The sequence below is a fragment of the Elgaria multicarinata genome, chromosome 18, assembly GCF_023053635.1.
Source record: "Elgaria multicarinata webbii isolate HBS135686 ecotype San Diego chromosome 18, rElgMul1.1.pri, whole genome shotgun sequence".
Classification (NCBI taxonomy): Eukaryota; Metazoa; Chordata; class Lepidosauria; order Squamata; family Anguidae; genus Elgaria; species Elgaria multicarinata.
In genome coordinates, this window is record NC_086188.1 from 4701776 (window position 1) to 4722033 (window position 20258).

Sequence of the window (20258 nt, forward strand, 5' to 3'; positions counted from 1 at the left end):
TCCTTCCTCTGCAACAGCCCTTTGAAAATGGCCTCTTGCAGTCCTGTGTGCATCATGCCTCTCCTTGCATTCTCACCTTTGGAAGTATTTACCTGTTCATTAGGCAGAATCGGGGCGGGTATCACGGGAGGCATGGCCAGTAATTCTTCCCCTCTCCCCCACCTGGTGTGACCGTGCGGTGAGGGGCTCCTGGCCACGTCTGTAGCCCTGTTTTGGCTCTTCTGTCCCACCTGAGCAGTGCAGCCGGCTGAAGCTTGTGGGCAGGTCTCGTGGGGCCCTTGGTGAGTGGCACATGGGATGCTTTGGCTTCATCTGTGGGCTCTTCCAGGGATGACTGAGCAAATGAAATAATCCTCAGGCAAGAAGGGAACATACCAAGGCAGGATCTACACGACTACTTTATAACAGTATTGAACTGCACTGACAACTGTTGGGGCTCGTGACACATTCCATGTACCATTTTTAAACTGCTTTCAAAGTGTTATATCCTGCTTGGTGTAGATTTGGCCTAGGCCTCATTTTAAAGAGCTGGAAAGACAGGTCTACTCTAAACTCTAGGCGCACTTTAAACCAGGGTGGATTTGATTTAAATCAATTTGATTAAAATCATGGTTTAAATCACAATTTAAGTCACTATTCAGAAAGACTCGATTTAATCATGTGGCTCCCCCCCCACAAAAGTGCACTCTATTCATTGGATTTTTTGAAACTTAGCACTTAAGAGGTAAGGGGTTGATTCTGTGTACATAGATTTGCAAAGGAACAATGGGACTGTGATCTCTGCAGACACAAATTCACAGTTTTGAGAACTGTAAAACCAAGCACCTGTGATAATATCTTCTAGGTAGAAAAATTGCCCAATAATCTTACAGAAACCTCTGGAAGAGCATGACATGGTGAATGGATGAATGGAATTCATTTACCAAAAAATTTAAACATTGCATGAATATACAGCCTCATGCTACGTAATTAAAAACGAATCCCTTATTTCATGATAGACCTTTGGACTATAATGTATCTTAAATAGAAAACTATCTTTAGATAGATTTTTCCCCCCAAAAGCATTTTATTAAAAAAAATTCTGATTGAAATTTAAAAAAACCCTGATTTTTATTTATTAAAAAATTGATTTTTATCCACCCTGTTCTAAACTCTAGGTGCACTTTAAACGTTGGCTGACGGATCAGCCAATGGGCACGGCTTGGCTTTTCGCACATTTAGTGTGTAGACGTCGTGCGCTAATTTTTCAGTTTTCGCCCCTTACTCACTTTCTTTTCTTTCGCTAATCAATAGTAGAAGCGTTTTTGCCTGTATGGAAATGTGGCTATGGGTCAAAAAACCATTTGATCAGTGTGTGTGTGTGTGAGAAAAAGAGAGAATTTGCTTCTTGGGCAAATGTTCACCTCTCAACATCTCTCACAACAGCCGGGACCCATGCAAAGGGTTCCCAGGCGTCTTCACTCTCTCTCCAACCCAACTAATCTAAAGAGGGAGAGGAGAGGAGACACTGGTGAAGAAGCCATGGCTTGTGCGTGCGTCCCCACGGCGTTGTGCCTGTGGGGTGCTGCAGAGAAGCTGAAAGATCAGAGGTTGAGGATGTCCTTGGATCATCCAGGGGAGGTCTTTGGCAGTTAGCATCTAGCAGGGAAACACAGCGGGACAGTTCCATCCACAATTTTGCAAGGAGTGTATCCTGCATTTTTATGTTCCAAAGCTGAGGCTGCCTTTCTGCACTCCCATCCTTCCCCTAGTTCTCCAGCGTTGACTCAGACTGCAGAGTGACATTTCGGAAAAGGCAAATTGACGTAATAGTGTGGTCCCCTCCTTCCCCACCCCCAACCTGGATACTTTTTTTGTTTGTTTATTTGCTTGCGCTCTTTCTTTTCTGGTCTCTTACTTAGCCGTCCAAAGTTCTGGCCAATGTCTTTTGTGGCTTGGAAACATTTGCCTTGGGACGGACAGAGAATCCGAGCAAACTTGGCAGAAGCTGTTCAGCGTTTGAGGCGTGGAGCACTGGTGCCACTGGGTCAAAAGACAGAAAAAGCAAAGGACGCTCCGCTGCCGCCTTCTGGTTTGGTTTTCAAAGTGGCTTGTGTGCTCAAGTACGTCTCCTCCCATATGTACCTGCCTGGACCCCAAAATCATCTTCAGGGGTCCTTCTCCCAAGAGCCCCTGCCAAAGGAAGTGAGGCAGGTAGCTACCAGGAAGAGGGCCTTTTCTGCTGTGGCACCCCGGCTGTGGAATGAGCTCCCCAGAGAGGTTCGCTTGGTGCCTACATTGTACTCCTTTCGGCTCCGGGTGAAGACCTTTTTATTTTCTCGGGCATTTTAGCATCCCAGTCTTTTAGCTTTGCTGTTTTAAATCTGTGTTTTAAATCTCTGCATTGCTGCTAGGTTTTATTCGGGCTGTGCTTTTATACTGTAGTTTTAAGCGTTTATATTTTATGTTGTTCTTGTGGTTTTAAATTTTTGTGAACCGCCCAGAGAGAAATGTAATAAGTAAAGATGGGTGGGTCTCCGCACTGCTCAAAGCTCAAGGTTTGTAATGCTCCGGAGAGCTAGGTTTTAGGTGAGCTCCTCTATCTCATCCTCAGGTCACCCCACCCACCCCCATCTTCATTGATAATACCGGCTTACCTATCAGGGTTGTGGTAAGGATCACACTTTGCTTATGCATGTGAAGCACTTGAAATGGCTACATGTGTTTTTCATGAGGAAACCCAGGATCCTGTGACTGGAGGTGGCAGGTGTGCTGGGCCATTATCCAGAAAAGCTTCTGTCTTCTGCCCAGATGGAGGACTTTTCAGGTGAGGCCAGTGTGAGGCAGAGGCCGGAGGGGCCTCTTTGGCGTGAGATGGACAAAGGGTTGCCCACCTTGCAGGGTTGTTGGGAAGTGGCAAGCAGCATCTCCTGTTGAAAGGGTCAGGATGTGTGGGCTGGGAAGACCTCCCTCTACCAGCTGCTGGTTGTAGTGTGCACTACTGGAATAGATCGACCACTGGGATAGAGATGAATTGGAATAAGGCAGCTTTTGATGTAATTCCGATGTGTACACCTGGACTGGTTAAGTTGTTGGTAGGGTCATTCATTCTTCTGGAGAAGACATTGACTGGTATGAGTGGTCAACCATTCTTTCTTCCCATAGGACTGAATGGAGATTCTTGTCAAAAGCCAATCACGGGCTCCCTCTCCAGTTGCCAAGGAAAACCAGCGTTTAGGGCTATACTCTAGACATAGAAGTGGGGGCCCCAAGTTGTCTACGACTGTGGTCTTCAACTGGTGGGTCGCGACCCAAAAGTGGGTCGCAAGATCAGTCCAGATGGGTTGCGGCAAAGCGGTTGCCGCCATGTTGAGCATGAAGAAAATTGTGGAAGTGGGTCCCATGTTGCAGGTTGGGAGTCCCAGGTGGGACTGGACCGGTTGAAGACCACTGGTCTGTGATTGAAATCATTGAGAGCAGAATAGTAGAGTTGGAAGGGGCCTAAAGGCCATCGAGTCCAACCCCCTGCTCAATGCAGGAATCCACCCTGTCAGGGATGCTTTAGGGTGGATTCCTACATTGAGCAGGGGGTTGGACTCGATGGCCTGTAGGCCCCTTCCAACTCTACTATTCAATGATTCTAAGTCTTCTACTGAGTCATCAGATGTGGCCAAGCCATGTGTAGCTGCACACCAGCACTCCCAGTGGTGTGGAGGAGGAACAGGAAGAAGAGGGGTGGTACATTCATGCTCTCCCGTGCGCTCCCCAGTGGTGTGGGATCACACTATGGGGATGTAGTTCCCACGCTGGTGGTGTGTGTCTGTGTGTGAAGGGACCTTAGATTCCTTCTAAAGCTTTTACTACACCACTAGTGTATTTCAGGCCATTTTCCTTTCAGATCGTGCCAATAATCCTTGGCTCTTATTTTATAGCTACCAGCAATACTATTCTGCCAGAACAGCCTGTGAATGTATCGTTTTACACCTAACGCTCCTTTTCTCCTCTCTCCTTGTTGGTGGCAGGGTGCCCATCTCTCTCTCTCACACACACACATAAATATAGGAAGGGACAACAGTGCTGTGTGTGTTCACGCCGTGCACTGCTCTCCTAAAAGAGGCATCCTTGCAGGAGAGCAAATATTGGTCATGTTTTAAATGTTATAATATTAATTGGATGCATTTTAAAGGGGGGTGGAAGCCACAGCCTTCATGCTCCGGAACGTCTTTGGCCTTTGGAAGATCGCATTCTGGCACACCTCCCAGCCTGGCTCTTTGTGCGTCTTGTTCCAGCTGGGCTGCTCTTCAGGATGCGAGCGAGAGTGTTCTGGCCTGGACCCATCCATGGAAAAGCTGGGTAATCCCTGCTGTTTGGGGCCTGGAAAATTCGGGTGTTTGTGGTTTTGATTCTCCATGGATCCCTTACGAAGCTGAAATGAACGTGAAGGTCTAACAAGCCTAAGTCATGCCCAGAAATCGTGGTTAAGGGAGGAGCCACCTGTAACAAGGGTGGCTGTTACTTCGTGAGCCCCCCCCCCCCCAAATATTGATATTTTGATATTGGCAGCGTTTCTCGAGCGGAAGCATTCAAAAGCTGTCCAGGCGCAAAGTGTACAAACGGTTTGCGGCTGGTGAGACAATATGTGCAATGCGCTGCATGGCGTTGTAGCGTGGTGTTGATGGCTGGGGCCCCCAAAGACGCAAAGGAGGGAGCAGAGAATTGGGACCTCTTTCAGGACAAGTGACTTTTGGAGCCCATGAGTAGGCCTTGCTTCGTGTGCTTGTGTTTCATGCAGGGCTGTGGAGTCGGCACATAAAACCTCCGACTCCTTTATTCATGGCACCTCCGACTCCGACTCCTTTATAGATCTGGGACCAATCTTCATTATAGTTTCTCAGCCCATAAGGACATAGAATCATAGAATAGCAGAGTTGGAAGGGGCCTACGAGGCCATCGAGTCCAACCCCCTGCTCAAGGCAGGGATCCACCCGAAAGCATCCCTGACAGATGGTTGTCCAGCTGCCTCTTGAAGGCTTCTAGTACGGAAGAGCCCACAACCTCCCTAGGTAACTGATTCCATTGTCATACTGCTCTAACAGTCAGGAAGTTTTTCCTGATGTCCAGCTGGAATCTGGCTTCCCTTTAACTTGAGCCCGTTATTCCATGTCCTGCACTCTGGGAGGATCGAGAAGAGATCCTGGCCCTCCTCTGTGTGACAACCTTTTAAGTATTTGAAGAGTGCTATTATGTCTCCCCTCAATCTTCTCTTCTCCAGGCTAAACATGCCCAGTTCTTTCAGTCTCTCTTCATAGGGCTTTGTTTCCAGACCCCTGATCATCCTGGTTGCCCTCCTCTGAACACGCTCCAGCTTGTCTGCGTCCTTCTTGAATTGTGGAGCCCAGAACTGGACGCAATACTCTAGATGAGGCCTAACCAGGGCCGAATAGAGAGGAATCAGTACCTCACGTGATTTGGAAGCTATACTTCTATTAATGCAGCCCAAAATAGCATTTGCCTTTCTTGCAGCCATATCGCACTGTTGGCTCATATTCAGCTTGCAATCTACAACAATTCCAAGATCCTTCTCGTTTGTAGTATTGCTGAGCCAAGTATCCCCCATCTTGTAACTGTGCATTTGGTTTCTATTTCCTAGATGTAGAACTTGGCATTTATCCCTATTAAATTTCATCCTGTTGTTTTCAGCCTAGCACTCCAGCCTATCAAAATCACTTTGAAGTTTGTTTCTGTCTTCCAGGGTATTAGCTATCCCACCCAATTTTGTGTCATCTGCAAATTTGATCAGCGTTCTCTGCACCTCCTCATCCAAATCATTAATAAAAATGTTGAAGAGCACTGGGCCAAGGACTGAGCCCTGCGGTACCCCACTCGTTGCCTCTCCCCAGTTTGAGAAGGTTCCATTGATAAGTACTCTTTGAGTCCGATTCTGTAGCCAACTGTGAATCCACCTAATAGTTATTCCATCTAGCCCACTTTTAGCTAATAATTATAATCAAATATAATCAATAATTATATATTGATATAGGAAATAAATTTCCTATATATTTCCTACATCAACTGCAAGCAACTTTTTAGAACCCTAACCTGTTAAAGCCCGGGTCTAAAGGCTACAGCTAAGACATTCTGGTTCGTTTGTTTTTTAATTTTATTTATTAAAGACGCCCAAAAATGAAAACAATGAGGTTTTATTTTTATTTATTTATTTAATTGCATTTATATCACCCCATAGCCGAAGTTTTCTGGGCGGTTTATCAAAAGACTATAGAGTATAAAGTAATAGGATATGAAACTATAGGTCAGGAACAACTTTCTCCACCAGCTCAAAAATCTAAAGTATATACTTTGATATCAAAGTCAAAACTACAAAAAATTAAAAATCAATTGAACACCTAAAACGACTTAAATGGCCATTTTAAAAGAAATGAACACGGTTAGGTACATAAGTAACATAAACCTTTTTCGAGATTAAAGTATCATTTGAATATAAAATTCAAGTGAATATACATATCGCAAATCTGTATACAATTTAAATTTATTAGGAGTCGAGGTCGGTACATTTTTACTGACGCCGACTCCAGTAACCGAAGAATTGCTTCCGACTCTGACTCCACGACTCCGACTCTGACTCCACAGCCCTGGTCATGTTCTTTTATAATGCGGGTGGATCGCCACACTGGCATATTTGGAAGCCAGAGCTCACAACGGACTGACCTGTCATCCCTCTACGAGTACAATTGTAACAGAAAAGTGTTACCCTTAACCCTAACAGACAGACGGTCCGGAAGCTGTGCAAAATGCAGCGGCCAGATTGATAGCTGGAACAGGGAGGTTTGAGCATTTAACACCGTTTCTGGCCCGCTTGCATTGGCTGCCTATATGTTTCCGAGCCCAATTCAAGGTGCTGGTTTTAACCTATAAAGCCCTACATGGCTTGGGACCACCATACCTGACGGAACGCCTCTCCCGACATGAACCTACCCGTACACTGCACTCAACATCTAAGGTCCTCCTCCGAGTGCCTACTCCGAGGGAAGCTTGGCGGATGGCAACAAGGGCCTTTTCAGTGGTGCCCCCCCCCATTATGGAATGATCTCCCCGATGAGGCTCGCCTGGCACCAACATTGTTATCTTTTCGGCGCCAGGTCAAGAGTTTTCTCTTCTCCCAGGCATTTTAACAGCATTTAACAACGTTAAGTTTGTTTTTAATGGAACCCAGAACTGTTGTTTTTAAATGGATACTGTTGTTTTTACACTGTTTTTTTATGGTTTTTAAATTTTGTATACTTTCAATGTTTACTATTTTTAATTGTTGTAAACCGCCCAGAGAGCTTCCGCTGTGGGGCGGTATATAAATGTAGTAAAATAAATAAATAAATAAATAAATAAACACAATAGACAACAAGGAAGTTAAGGAAGAAGATTAAAAATAACGATTTTATAGATTGAATAGCAATGTTTAAAAATAATGTATACAAAGCATTCTATCACATGTGCAAAAATTCAATCAACCCATCAAACAATTCAGCAAAGAATGCTCAGGAAAGTTGTTCTCTTTGGCCAGACGCGTTTCGACTCAAGGTCTTCCTCAGTGGCCTGCGAGCTCAAAGCTGGTTGGAGCTAAGGGCTGTTTTTTGTTGTTGTTGTTATTGGGACGGACTTTACAGGTTTCAAATAGTAAAGGAAATAAGCGAAATCAAGTGTCACTTCCCACTATGTAGTTCCAATCATTCGCAGGAAGCCCGTACAAAGTGTCTTTAACAACCTGTGCTCAAACACGGTATTGCTTTCCATCGTTATCGAATGGGTGGCAATCTCTGTGCTGTGCAGTGTAACGCTTGTGAATGTATAGCTGCTAGGCATAGCACAGCAGGCCAATAATGCTCAAGGCGTTGATGTATTGTAAATCGACAAGTATAAAAGACTGAGGCCGTTTCTACACCTGCCTTTTTTTTCCAGGGATCATCCCTGTGCATGCAAATGACACACAGGAGATAGCCGGCAGGAACGATCCCTGCGTTTTCCTGGGATAATCTTTAGGTGTAGAAAGGGCCTGAGATCAGAATTGTGCGGCTGGATCAGAGATAAGATGGTCCAAGCTGAATTTGGCCAAGATAGGTTCACCTAGTCCAGCACCCTGGTCAGTCGGATAATATGAGGCAGCTCCAAGACGTGGAAACAGCTGCCTTGTCGTGTCCCAGGAAACTGCTATTCCGTTGCGTATTTCCCCTGAACGCAACGTTAGTAATCGGCTAAAGAGAAGGAAACGTGAGAATCAATACATAAAGAACCGCGGTTATTACCTTAGTAGCGGTAATTAAGGGTGATCAGTTGCAATGGTGAGCGGATTAGCATACATGATGTGATAAAAAAAAATGTCACAGGAAATAGAGATGCATCTCTTGATGAATTTGTCATATCCTTTTAAGAAGCGATGAGACCGCAAGAGCTCTACTGGTTCACATCGAACGGGTTGATCTCATCTCACCTGGCAAACCCAACTTTAGGGGTCTCGTATTATGAGGGGCCTCTAAATATGTTGGAGAAAATTCAGGTTTGAGATAACGAAGATGAAATCGCTTTGGCTTAAGTATGTAGGGAAGTCTGGTGTGACTTACAGCGGAGTTGCTTTATGCAGAGAAAGTGTGGCAACACAGCATTTAGTATTGAAGGCAAGAAGCACTAACTGCAGCCAGTTTAGAAGAAGTTCAAATTAACTTACTTTATTAGTGCTTCTATGCCTATCTTCAAGCGAAGGCTATAAGCACCCCCCCAATGCTGGGGGGTGGTACCTTTTCATTACCGTTCCTATTATAATGTAATACACTCTTTTCTCTTTATTTTTTTGGTATGATGCCTCTGAACCTTGATATGGTGTAGGGCCTCAGCATGTCTTAATCCAGCCCTGCACATGGTAGGCCTGTGGATGGCTCCTGCAGGCCTGATCCATGGGAGTGGAGTCTCACCTAAAAATGGCAATGTTTTCTTTTGAAACTCTGGCGTACCTGCACGAGTGATGCTGCCACCTTAAAGAAGAAGGAGTGTCTGTGATCTGGAGTGTCTTGCCCTGCATCTCCTCACCTCTCATTCTCTCTTACTGTCAACGATGTCACGCTTACTCCGGTCAAGGAAGCTCGTAGTCTTGGCTTTATATTTGATTCCTCGCTCTCCTTTATTCCTCATATCGAGGCAGTAGCTAAATCCTGTCGTTTCTTCCTGTATAATATTGCCAGGATTCGACCATTTTTGTCTGTCTCTTCTGCCAAGACTCTTGTTCACGCACTGGTTATCTCTCGGTTGGACTACTGCAACCTTCTTCTCACTGGCCTTCCTTCGTCTCACATCAGTCCGCTGGTCTCTGTCCACCACTCTGCCGCCAAGATCATCTTCTTGGCCCACCGCTCTGACCATGTCACTCCACTTCTGAAATCTCTTCATTGGCTTCCAATTCACTCCAGAATCCAATATAAACTTCTCCTGTTGACCTTCAAAGCTTTTCACGGTCTAGCTCCTGCCTATCTCTCCTCTCTCATCTCACACTATTGCCCCGCTCGTGCTCTCCGCTCCTCTGATGCCATGCTTCTCGCCTGCCCAAGGGCCTCTACTTCCCTTACTCAGCTTCGTCCTTTTTCTTCTGCTGCCCCTTACGCCTGGAACGCTCTTCCAGAACACTTGAGAACTACAAACTCAATCACAGCTTTTAAAACTCAGCTAAAAACTTTTCTTTTCCCTATAGCTTTTAAATATTGAGTTTGTTCTGACCCTATACTGTCAGCTTCACCCTACCCGGTGCCTGTTTACACTTCCCTGTGCCTGTTTGCATTCTCTTTCCCTCCTTATTGTTTACTACAACTTTATTAGATTGTAAGCCTATGCGGCAGGGTCTTGCTATTTACTGTGTAATCTGTACAGCACCATGTACATTGATGGTACTATATAAATAACTAATAATAATAATAATAATAATAATAATCTTAGATCTCTAAGCATAATTTTAGCTTCTTGCCAAAGGAAAGCCAACGGGATTAGTCTGGGATTGGAAAAGGCGATGCTAGTGACTGTGCCTTTAAGAGTGGGCCCCGGGCAGATCAGAGAAGGACAAAAGAGAGGAGGAAGTCGCCCCCCCCCCTAATCACCAGCCCTTTTTCTTCTGGGGGGATGAGGTTACAGAGTGACTGAACACTGCCTTGCCTTGATTCAGCGTTTGGCTGCTCTGTAACAGTAACCCACTTAAAGATGTGCGGTCCTTTTTGAAGTTATTTTAAACCCTTGGGAGTGTGTGCAGATATTGTGACCTTGGATAAAAGAAGCACCAGACCCCCTTCGGTGCTGCTCCGTTAGACACATGGGAAATTTGTACGTTGCCCCACTGTACATTTCAAGGGTTTATATACGAAGCTTCCTCAAGCGAGGGCCTATATTTAAATGATGGATGATGTACCTTTTTCCAGAGCAAATGGCTCCCTTTCTGTCCGGCTGTTCTAATATCCTATGTTGGCATAGATAAATATTCCCATCGATCCGTTCCCCATTAAGTAGACAAAGCGGCCATTATGGCCCAAAAGGACGGATCAGAAGCAGTTTGCAAACTGAGTTTGGGAAGCGGCCTGCACTGCCTCAGCCCTCCAAACTCGGTATATGCTGAACACGTGGAAGTTAAGAGGCCCAGTGCACGCCGGGTGGGTGGGGAGCCGTGTTTAGGTTATTTAGGGCACATGATTGACCGGGATCTCTTCTCAATCATCCCAGAGTGCAGGACACGGAATAACGGGCTCAAGTGACAGGAAGCCAGATTCCAGCTGGACATCAGGAAAAACTTCTTGACTGTTAGAGCAGTACGACAATGGAATCAGTTACCTAGGGAGGTGGTGGTCTCTCCCACACTGGAGGCCTTCAAGAGGCAGCTGGACAACTATCTGCCAGGGATGCTTTAGGGTGGATTCCTGCCTTGAGCAGGGGGTTGGACTCGATGGCCTTGTAGGCCCCTTCCAACTCTGCTGTTCTATGATTCTATGTTCTTATGGGCTGAGAAACTATAACGAAGATTGGTCCCAGATCTTCATGGGTTTCCAATTTTTGAAACTGCCTGCTTTCCGTGGGGAGTAGGAAGGAGGGGATTTTCACAGCCGGCCAAGCATATTTCTCTTCTGGTGACGGGAGACCAAATTGCTCCAGCACTTCACAAGATCTTTGGCTCCCCTGCCTCTCTTCATCCATCTCCCCACCCAAAAGCAAAACTGTGTGATGCCTTTGCTCTGCCGTTTGGAGATGAGAAACAGGAATGCTAGGCAAATTGGGCCTTTCATCCGGTCCATCTTCAACCCCGCTTGTGAAGGCGAAGGCTGCTCTTGCTGCTGTTGATGTGGTTCTTAGAGCTGTTTGCAAGCCCAGGTCAGGGCAAAGGAGTGGGGCTGGGGTCGTGGCAGTGACCTCAGCCTGATCAGCCCGCTTTCCAGGGGAGGTGTGCCAGTTATGTGGCAGGATTCTAAGGAGCGTGCATCCTTTAGAGCTCTGAGAAGACGATGTGCAAGGGGCATTCATCCCGCCATGAGCCCTGCAAATGATTCCGTCATCTGGGAAAATGTAAAATTCTATGTGGCGATGCCCGAGGGTGGGGGGTGGGGAGAGAAGGGTCAAGAGATCAGCAATGAAGGCTGCCTCCTGGTGCAGTGGAGAAGACAGCCCAAGAAGGAAAGGTGGCTTTGCCATCAAGGTTGAGAGCTTCATCCCACGAACCTGTTTCCCTCGAATTATCCCCTACAGCGCTAAGCTGTTGGCGTTGTTGTTGTTGCTACCGGGCAGCAAGATCCTTTGCATACCAGGAAATGGGTTTAAGGGGGGAAATGCAAAAAAAAATATTTAAAAATCAACGGATGACCCAATCCGATTCAAATTTGGTGTGCTTAAAGCTCTTCTTAATATCTATTACTGTGCCAATTTTGATGTCTTTATCTTTAACGCTTACGCAGTTGTAAGCATTTGTTTGATTTTTCTTCAAATCCTGCTCCTGCGCCCCAGTGGCCGCTCGGATGATACGCTCGAAAACTAGTATCAAAATACGGCGGGTCTTTTGCTTTTATAGCACAATTAAAGCAGGATGCATGGGAGTACTTGACAATAAAAGCAGATTATAAACTGGAAAACTTCGGAGTCCTTTGCATGCAATTTGCAGTGATTGCACCGTATAACGCTGGTATGATAAAGCTCTGAGTCTGTGAAAGCCATATGTTGGGAGCTAATGTATTATTTATTTATTTATTTATTTATTTCTTGCTGGCCTCTCTGATTGGATCGAGGCAGGGAACAACAGCAAGCATACTGATTAAAAACATAGCATACACTGTTAAAAACATCCTAAAAGCATCCTAAAATCATACTAAAAGTATCCTATACCGCCTCATAGTCGAAGCTCTCTGGGCGGTTTACAAAAGTTAATGTAAATTCCCACGGGTAATGAATCTGACTTTGAACAAGGCATGGGAGTTGTATGAGAGTCCCAGGCCAAGGGTTATTAAAAAACACCAGAAATGCAGATGCTACAATATCAGCATGTCTGGACAAGGGACATTCTGGGATTGCAACATCTGTGTTCCTTGGTTGTCGTTTTTATAAACCTTGGCCTGTCATTCTCATACCCATAAGGACTCGTACAATTCAAAAACAATGAAACATTCCTTATCAATGTATGTATTGCTTCTAAGAAGCTTCTATACCTTCTAAGGGTGGATTTGATTTATCATCACGATTTAAATCACTACTCAGAAAGACTCGATTTAATCATGTGACTCCCCTCCCCACACACAAAGTGCACTCTATTCATTGAATTTTTTGAAACTTAGCACTTAAGAGGTATTCAAATTCACAGTTTTGAGAACTGTAAAACCAAGCATCTGCGATCATATCTTCTAGATAGAAAAATTCCCCAATAATCTTACAGAAACCTCTGGAAGAGCATGACATGGTGAATGGATGAATGGAATTCATTTACCCAAAAATTTAAACATTGCATGAATATACAGCCTCATGCTACGTAATTAAAAACTAATCCTTATTTCATGATAAATAACCTTTGGACTATAGTGTATCTTAAATAGAAAATTATCTTTAGTTAGATTTTTCCTCAAAAAGTATTTTGTTAAAAAAATCCGATTTAAATCAAAAAATCTGATTTAAATTTTAAAAAATTCAATTTTTTAATATATATTTTTTAAAAAAACATTGATTTTTGTCCAGCCTGCCTTCTAATAAACTTCTTAAGTCATGTATTTGAGCTTCTGTGTTCCCCTATTTGCCCTGCTAAACCGTAAGGTTACCCCACTTATAAGTCCCATCCCATGAGCTCCCTTACGTACACCCCTCTCTGCCCCATAAGCTATCTCTTCCCTATGCCATACTAATAAGCTCATACAGCCCCCCCCTCCCCATCTCTGCACACCCCTCATAATATCTCTATATGAAGTGAAAAAAACATAGGAGCAAAAACCCTTACGGACTTTCACCATAATGCAATTCGAAAGTAGTCGCCTGGAGACCAGGGGCTTTAAGGCGAGCAAAGACAGTCATCCTTTTGGGGAGCGAAGGTGGCAAATAGTACTTTGCTTAGGAAAGAGGCAGGTGAGAAGGAGGAAAGAGAAAGGGAATCATGGAACGCCGGGCTTATTCCTTTATTTTTATTTATTTATTACATTTTTATACCGCCCCATAGCCGAAGCTCTCTGGGCGGTTCACAAAAATTAAAGCCATAAAAAGCATAGTAAAACAACCCACATTCTAAAAACACAAATACAAAATACAATATAAAAAGCACAACCAGGATAAGACCACACAGTAGAAATGGATATAGGTTAAAATATGGAATTAAAAGACCAAAGTTTAAATTTAAGTTAAATTAGGGGTGTAAATACTGAGAAAATAAAAAGGTCTTCAGCTGGCGATGGAAGGAGTACAGTGTAGGCACCAGGCGGATCTCTCTGGGGAGCTCATTCCACAGCCGGGGTGCCACAGCAGAGAAAGCCCTCCTCCTGGTAGCCACCTGCCTCACTTCCTTTGGCAGGGGCTCACGGAGAAGGACTCCTACGGCACTCTTTAAAGACCTGGATGGGAGTGCACCCAGTGAAACAAGCCCTCGGCGCGTTTAAAATGACGCCCAGAGCACCGAACCAATGTTTGGAATTCATGGCCAGAGGGTTTGTTCATGAATAGCGAGTTCAGCAGCCCTAGAGAACTTAATGGGATTGTGGCTGTACCTGTGGCTGTTAGTTCCTATGGAAGGTCTGGGCGTCTGTCCCTTTGCCTCGTGTGTGAGCCCGCTGGGGAAGAGGGAGGCAGGTCAGACATCAAGGGATGTCTGCACAGCCACTCCTGGCTACATGTCTCAGCATTTGGGCTTTGCAGGTTTTGTTCCATAATTGCCCTGCATGCACGCAGGGATGCACAGAAGCTCGGATGTTTTAGCATTATCCGTACATACTGTCTGTGTCGGGAACAGTGCGCAGATGCTTTAAAAATTGGAGACGGGGAGGGAGGGTGTGTTTTCCTCCCAAGTAACTTGTGCCGGAGCCCTGCCCATGTATATTCTGTGTCCCAGTAGGTGTTCTGAAAGGAGGTGGGCAGCTTTGGTGAGAGGCCATAACATAGGAGGAGCATTTTACTTATTCTTGCTCACTTAGTGAGGAAAGGCGCGACGTTATGTTTCCTGTCTGGCACATCATTGATGGGAGCAGTGGTGAAGCCTGTCTGTAGTGCTGCTGCTGCCGCTGCGTTTTATTTCTTTATTTGCAATATTTATATACCGCTCCCGATCTAAAATAGATTCTGGAGCGGTAAACAATAAGAAATAAAACGGCAAAAAAGATTAAAACGGCGTGTTAAAATCGCTCATTTTAAAACCGAATACCAATAAAAACAGTAGATGGTCAGTTAAGGAAGGCTTCAGAACCAGTGCGGTGGTGGTGGTGCCTGCCTGACCTCCAGGGGCAGGGAGTTCCAAAGAAGAGGGGCCACCACACTCAAGGCTCTTCCCCTGGTGGTGTTCAGCGAACAGATAGATTCCTTAAAGAAAGGGAGGTGCTGTGAAGTAGTGTGTACATGGGGGTGTGTACATGGTAGTGTGTACATGGGGGGGTGTACATGGGGGGTGTACATGGGGGTGTGTACATGGGGGTGTGTACATGGGGGGGTGTACATGGGGGTGTCAACCTCAACTATTTTTGGTGTTTCCACTGAACGCATAGAATCATAGAATAGTAGAGTTGGAAGGGGCCTCTAAGGCCATGGAGTCCAACCCCCTGCTCAATGCAGGAATCCACCTTAAAGCATCCCTGGCAGATGGCTGTCCAGCTGCCTCTAGTGTGAGAGAGCCCACCACCTCCCTAGGTCATGGTTTCCATTGTCGTACTGCTCTAACAGTCAGGAAGTTTTTCCTGATGTCTGACTTCCTGTCATTTGAGTCCATTATTCCGTGTCCTGCACTCTGGGAGGATTGAGAGGAGATCCTGGCCTTCGTCTGTATGACAACCTTTCAAATACTTTGAAGAATGCTATCATGTCTCAGTCTTCTCTTCTCCAGGCTAAACATACCCAGTTCTTTTCGTCTGCTTCACAGAAGCTCTCCTTCTTCTTTTTGTCTCCTAGATGCATCCGTTGGGGCTCTGCAATAGCAATGATGAAGAGGATTTGTATGAATATGGCTGGGTTGGAGTGGTGAAGCTGGAGCAACCTGACCTAGAACCCAAGCCCTGCCTGACTGTTCTGGGGAAGGTAAGGAGACAGTCCTTCATATGGAGGGAACGGGAGGGTGTCCCATGCAGCTCTGCCTGCTCTGAATTCTCAATCTTGAAGTTAACCTGCATAGCCTCAGTTTGCCTTTTCTGTGTAATGGGTTCCTGCTGTGGAGCAGAGCCTGTGGTTCAACCTACAACAGCCCCTTTTAGCTGCCCCACAAACCCCAATGGGTATGAGGCACCGCTGCCGACAGTGCCCTCTGTCTTGGAAAGTGGATTTACAAAAAGAGGTGCTTGGAATAGATGGGTCTTTATGGAAATGGGATAAAGCAGCACCTTGGATTCATATAATCCTAGAGTTGGAAGGGGCCATTGAGACCATGGAGTCCAACCCTCTGCTCAGTGTGGGAATCCAGTTTAAAGCATCTTAGATGACTGTCTAGTCTTTGCTTGAACACCTCCAGTAGTGGAGAGCCATCAGCATTTGGTTCCATGGTCTGACTGCTCTGAGCATTAGGAAGCATTTTCTGACATTCATAGAATCATAGAATAGTAGAGTTGGAAGGGGCCTACAAGGCCATCGAGTCCAACCCCCTGCTCAATGCAGGAATCCACCTTAAAGCATCCCTGGCAGATGGCTGCCCGGCTGCCTCTTGAAGGCCTCTAGTGTGGGAGAGCCCACCACCTCCCTAGGTCTCTAGTTCCATTGTCATACTGCTCTAACCGTCAGGAAGTTTTTCCTGATGCTCGGAAGGTGCTCGTCCGTGAGCGCTGCTGCTTTTTCCACACAAGTTGCAAAGCCTGGGTTTACATGTTGGGGAGGAGAATGTCCCCGCCAGCTCTCCACTGCATTGGGCACCAGCTTCTACGTGTCCCATCCTTGAGAGAGAAGAAGGGCCACGGGCTCCTTTCGGAGCAGAGACGATTCTCCCTCGGAGCTGAAACCCGTGAATCCTGCTGTCGTTCTCTCTTAAGTACAGATGGAAAGGGCTTCCGGAGGACAGTTGGGCCTTCTGTCATTTGTGGACTTGTTGACCTGGATGGGCGGGAGCAGCCTCAAAAGGGCTGGCTCCCTGCATAGCTACTCAAGCGAGCTCCTGGCAAGTGAAGCCCCTGTGAAAGGCAGGAGCTGGTGGAGAAGGAAAGAGGAGGCTTCGTGGCCACGTTCCGTCGACAATGGTGCTTGACTGTGCTGCTGTGGGCCAAGCTGGAGAGAACTGGGATGCTCCACAGGGAAGTCTAAAGCAGCTGGAATTGCCGACTGGGGAGCCAGTCTGCCTCCGCTGCCAAGCGAATCGAGTTCTCCCTGTCTTAACTCCATCTCTTTGGGGCGGCAGGGATGGGCGGGGGGGTGGGATTGTTTTGAACTTCAGCGGCAGCTGCTCCTTGGTTCTCAGACTGGAAACCCACTGAGCCCGTTTCCATGGTCACTGGGAAGCGCTTAGCACCGGCTGCTTCAAAGGGAGTCTTCCTCCTCAACACCCCCTTCATGTTGGGAGGGAAAAGAGCGGAGCTGTTAGCTTTGTTCCCCTTCGCTTCCACGCGGGTTGGTTCCCCCCCGGAGTCGTCACCCGGCCCAGTGTGCTGCTACACACCAGGCTTGGCCTGTAGGATTTGGCAAGAGAAAAAGGAGGGCTTAGCAATGCCCCCCCAACCTTGACTGGCAGGGGAGGGGGGGCAGACTCTGTGGTGCTTAGCTCCCGAAATGCTCCCCATCCAAATTTCTTCCCAGATTTCGGCGTTCTGAATGACCTAATCATCTTGTGTCTTGCCTGATCGTTTTCTGCGATCCGCCATTCTTCCATTCTCTCGTTCGTTCATTTCGTGGCACGCACTCAGCTTGCTGCTCTTTTCAGGTTGTGTCTCTCCTCTTACAAGTGACTGCTGTGTATACACACACACACACACACACACACACACACACATCAATTATAAAATGGCTGAAAAGGGGATCCTGGCGTGGCATCCCAAACCCCGTCGGCTTTTTGTCTTGCTCTGTGTTTTCAATCCACGCTCTGGTTTCCCTAAAAGCTCTTGGCTAAATAGAAAAATGACACATTAACGTCTTCCAGAGGTCGCTGTATTCGTCGAGGGGTGAGAAAGGAGCCCAGATTCAACGGTGCCATGAGCCACACCTGCCCTCTCGACCAGCAGTTCATCACCCCTGCACTACATTACACCTTATATCAGCCTTCCTCAACCTGGGGCGCTCCAGATGTGTTGGACTACAACTCCCAGAATGCCCCAGCCGGCATTGGTGCTGGCATGATGGACCAGCAGGCCAGCAGCCTCTTCCGGCTTCCTTTCTCTGGGCCTGCTGGGAGATTGGAGCCAAAGACAGCAGGATGCTCAAGTGATCGCTGGTGTTCTTGGATTCCAGGGCAGGGCTTGGATTCTGCACAGGACATGAGCCACCTGCAAAAGCCAGCTGGAAACGTTATTTTCCTTCTCTTCTTGCCTGTTCCGCATTTGCTTCCCTGAGAAGCAAGGTGGGTGGAAATATCTGGAAAAGCTGAAGTAGTTGCTCTAGGCCTCTCTTGCCTCCTTTGGCCAGGATGTTCATGCACGGAGGTAAAACCTCATAGATTCTGAGTTGCAACTTGTGAAGCCCGTGCGGCTGCCCTGTTTTGTGTTGCGGAAGTGGGTCTCTCCAATTTGCATTGCGGAAGTGGGTCTCTCCAACTTGCATTGCGGAAGTGGGTCTCTCCAACTTGCATTGCGGAAGTGGGTCTCTCCAACTTGCATTGCGGAAGTGGGTCTCTCCAACTTGCATTGCGGAAGTGCGTTGCGGAAGTGGGTCTCTCCAACTTGCATTGCGGAAGTGGGTCTCTCCAACTTGCATTGCGGAAGTGCGTTGCGGAAGTGGGTCTCTCCAACTTGCATTGCGGAAGTGGGTCTCTCCAACTTGCATTGCGGAAGTGCGTTGCGGAAGTGGGTCTCTCCAACTTGCATTGCGGAAGTGGGTCTCTCCAACTTGCGTTGCGGAAGTGGGTCTCTCCAACTTGCATTGCGGAAGTGCGTTGCGGAAGTGGGTCTCTCCAACTTGCATTGCGGAAGTGGGTCTCTCCAACTTGCATTGCGGAAGTGGGTCTCTCCAACTTGCATTGCGGAAGTGCGTTGCGGAAGTGGGTCTCTCCAACTTGCATTGCGGAAGTGGGTCTCTCCAACTTGCATTGCGGAAGTGGGTCTCTCCAACTTGCATTGCGGAAGTGCGTTGCGGAAGTGGGTCTCTCCAACTTGCATTGCGGAAGTGGGTCTCTCCAACTTGCATTGTGGAAGTGCGTTGCAGAAGTGGGTCTCTCCAACTTGCATTGCGGAAGTGGGTCTCTCCAACTTGCATTGCGGAAGTGGGTCTCTCCAACTTGCGTTGCGGAAGTGGGTCTCTCCAACTTGCATTGCGGAAGTGGGTCTCTCCAACTTGCATTGTGGAAGTGGGTCTCTCCAACTTGCGTTGCGGAAGTGGGTCTCTCCAACTTGCATTGCGGAAGTGGGTCTCTCCAACTTGTGTTGTGGAAGTGGGTCTCTCCAACTTGCATTGCGGAAATGGGTCTCTCCAACTTGCATTGCGGAAGTGCGTTGCGGAAGTGGGTCTCTCCAACTTGCATCAGACAAATGGCACCCGGAGCGCTTCCGAAGGTACCGAGCCTTCCCTTGGGAGAAGCAGAGGATTGCTAAGCTGTCTCAGAAGCCTGCGATGTGAGGCCTACGACCTCCAGGGAGACCCTTTTGCGCCTTCTGCATAGTTGCAAGGGACTTAATAAGCCAGCCTGGTTGTTTATTGGAGGCGGTTAACCTCTTGCGAGTTAGAACTCCGGTTGCCAGCCATGGGCTGCAACCACAGTGTTAATGGCGAGGAACCGGGCCTGGGAAAGGAGCCGCACGCCAGGCACAGCGGGATCGTTGCAGGAGCCCCGCACAAAACACGGACGTCTCTAAGAGGACCCGGTGCTGCACTTCGCCAAACTGGTGCCCCGTTTAGCCTCTTCTCTTGCCGCTTCTCTGGCCGGCTGCAAAGCTAGGCCAGCGAAAACCGTCTGCAGGCGGTTTGCCTCTCGGTAACCAGAACTGGCTGGCTCTCTGGAGCTTGCCCGGAGGAGCCGACCTGCTGGGAGACGTTCTCCAAGCAACTGCTTGAATCTGAAGTTGTCCTGCTGCGGAATGGCTCCTTGGCAAACGAAGACCCCTAATTAGAGGTGGAAGGGTTTCTGTTTTTCTTTTTCTTTAATCCCTACCCTGAGGCCTCCGCAGCACAGCTCTGTCTCTGCTTGTGTGGAAAGAAGCTTTCCCGTTTTGCTTTGTAATAAGAACTCTTTGGGAATGAATCAACATGCTGAAATGGGAGCCAGGACGTCTTGACCCGCTGCAAGAGACAATCCAGGGAGCAGCAGCACCGCAGGAATCCCTAAAAGCCAGGACCGACTCTCAGAGCTGTCTCTGTCGCCCGAGGCTCAGGTGGCTGTGGCGGCTCGGAGTGCCTTTTACCAGCTTCGGCTGGTTCGCCAGCTACGGCCTCTCCTGGACAGGAACAGCTTGGCCACGGTGATG

The 20258-nt window shown here is 47.3% G+C and overlaps 1 protein-coding gene across 1 annotated transcript in view; it reads left to right on the plus strand.

Moving 5' to 3' along the window:
- ZNRF3 (zinc and ring finger 3) overlaps window positions 1-20258 on the plus strand; it is a 65133-nt gene that overhangs the window by 25109 nt on the left and 19766 nt on the right. The window contains exon 2 of the mRNA XM_063144321.1: window positions 15625-15750. Within this exon, the coding sequence (XP_063000391.1) occupies window positions 15625-15750 (126 nt within the window). The remainder of the gene's footprint in view (window positions 1-15624; window positions 15751-20258) is intronic.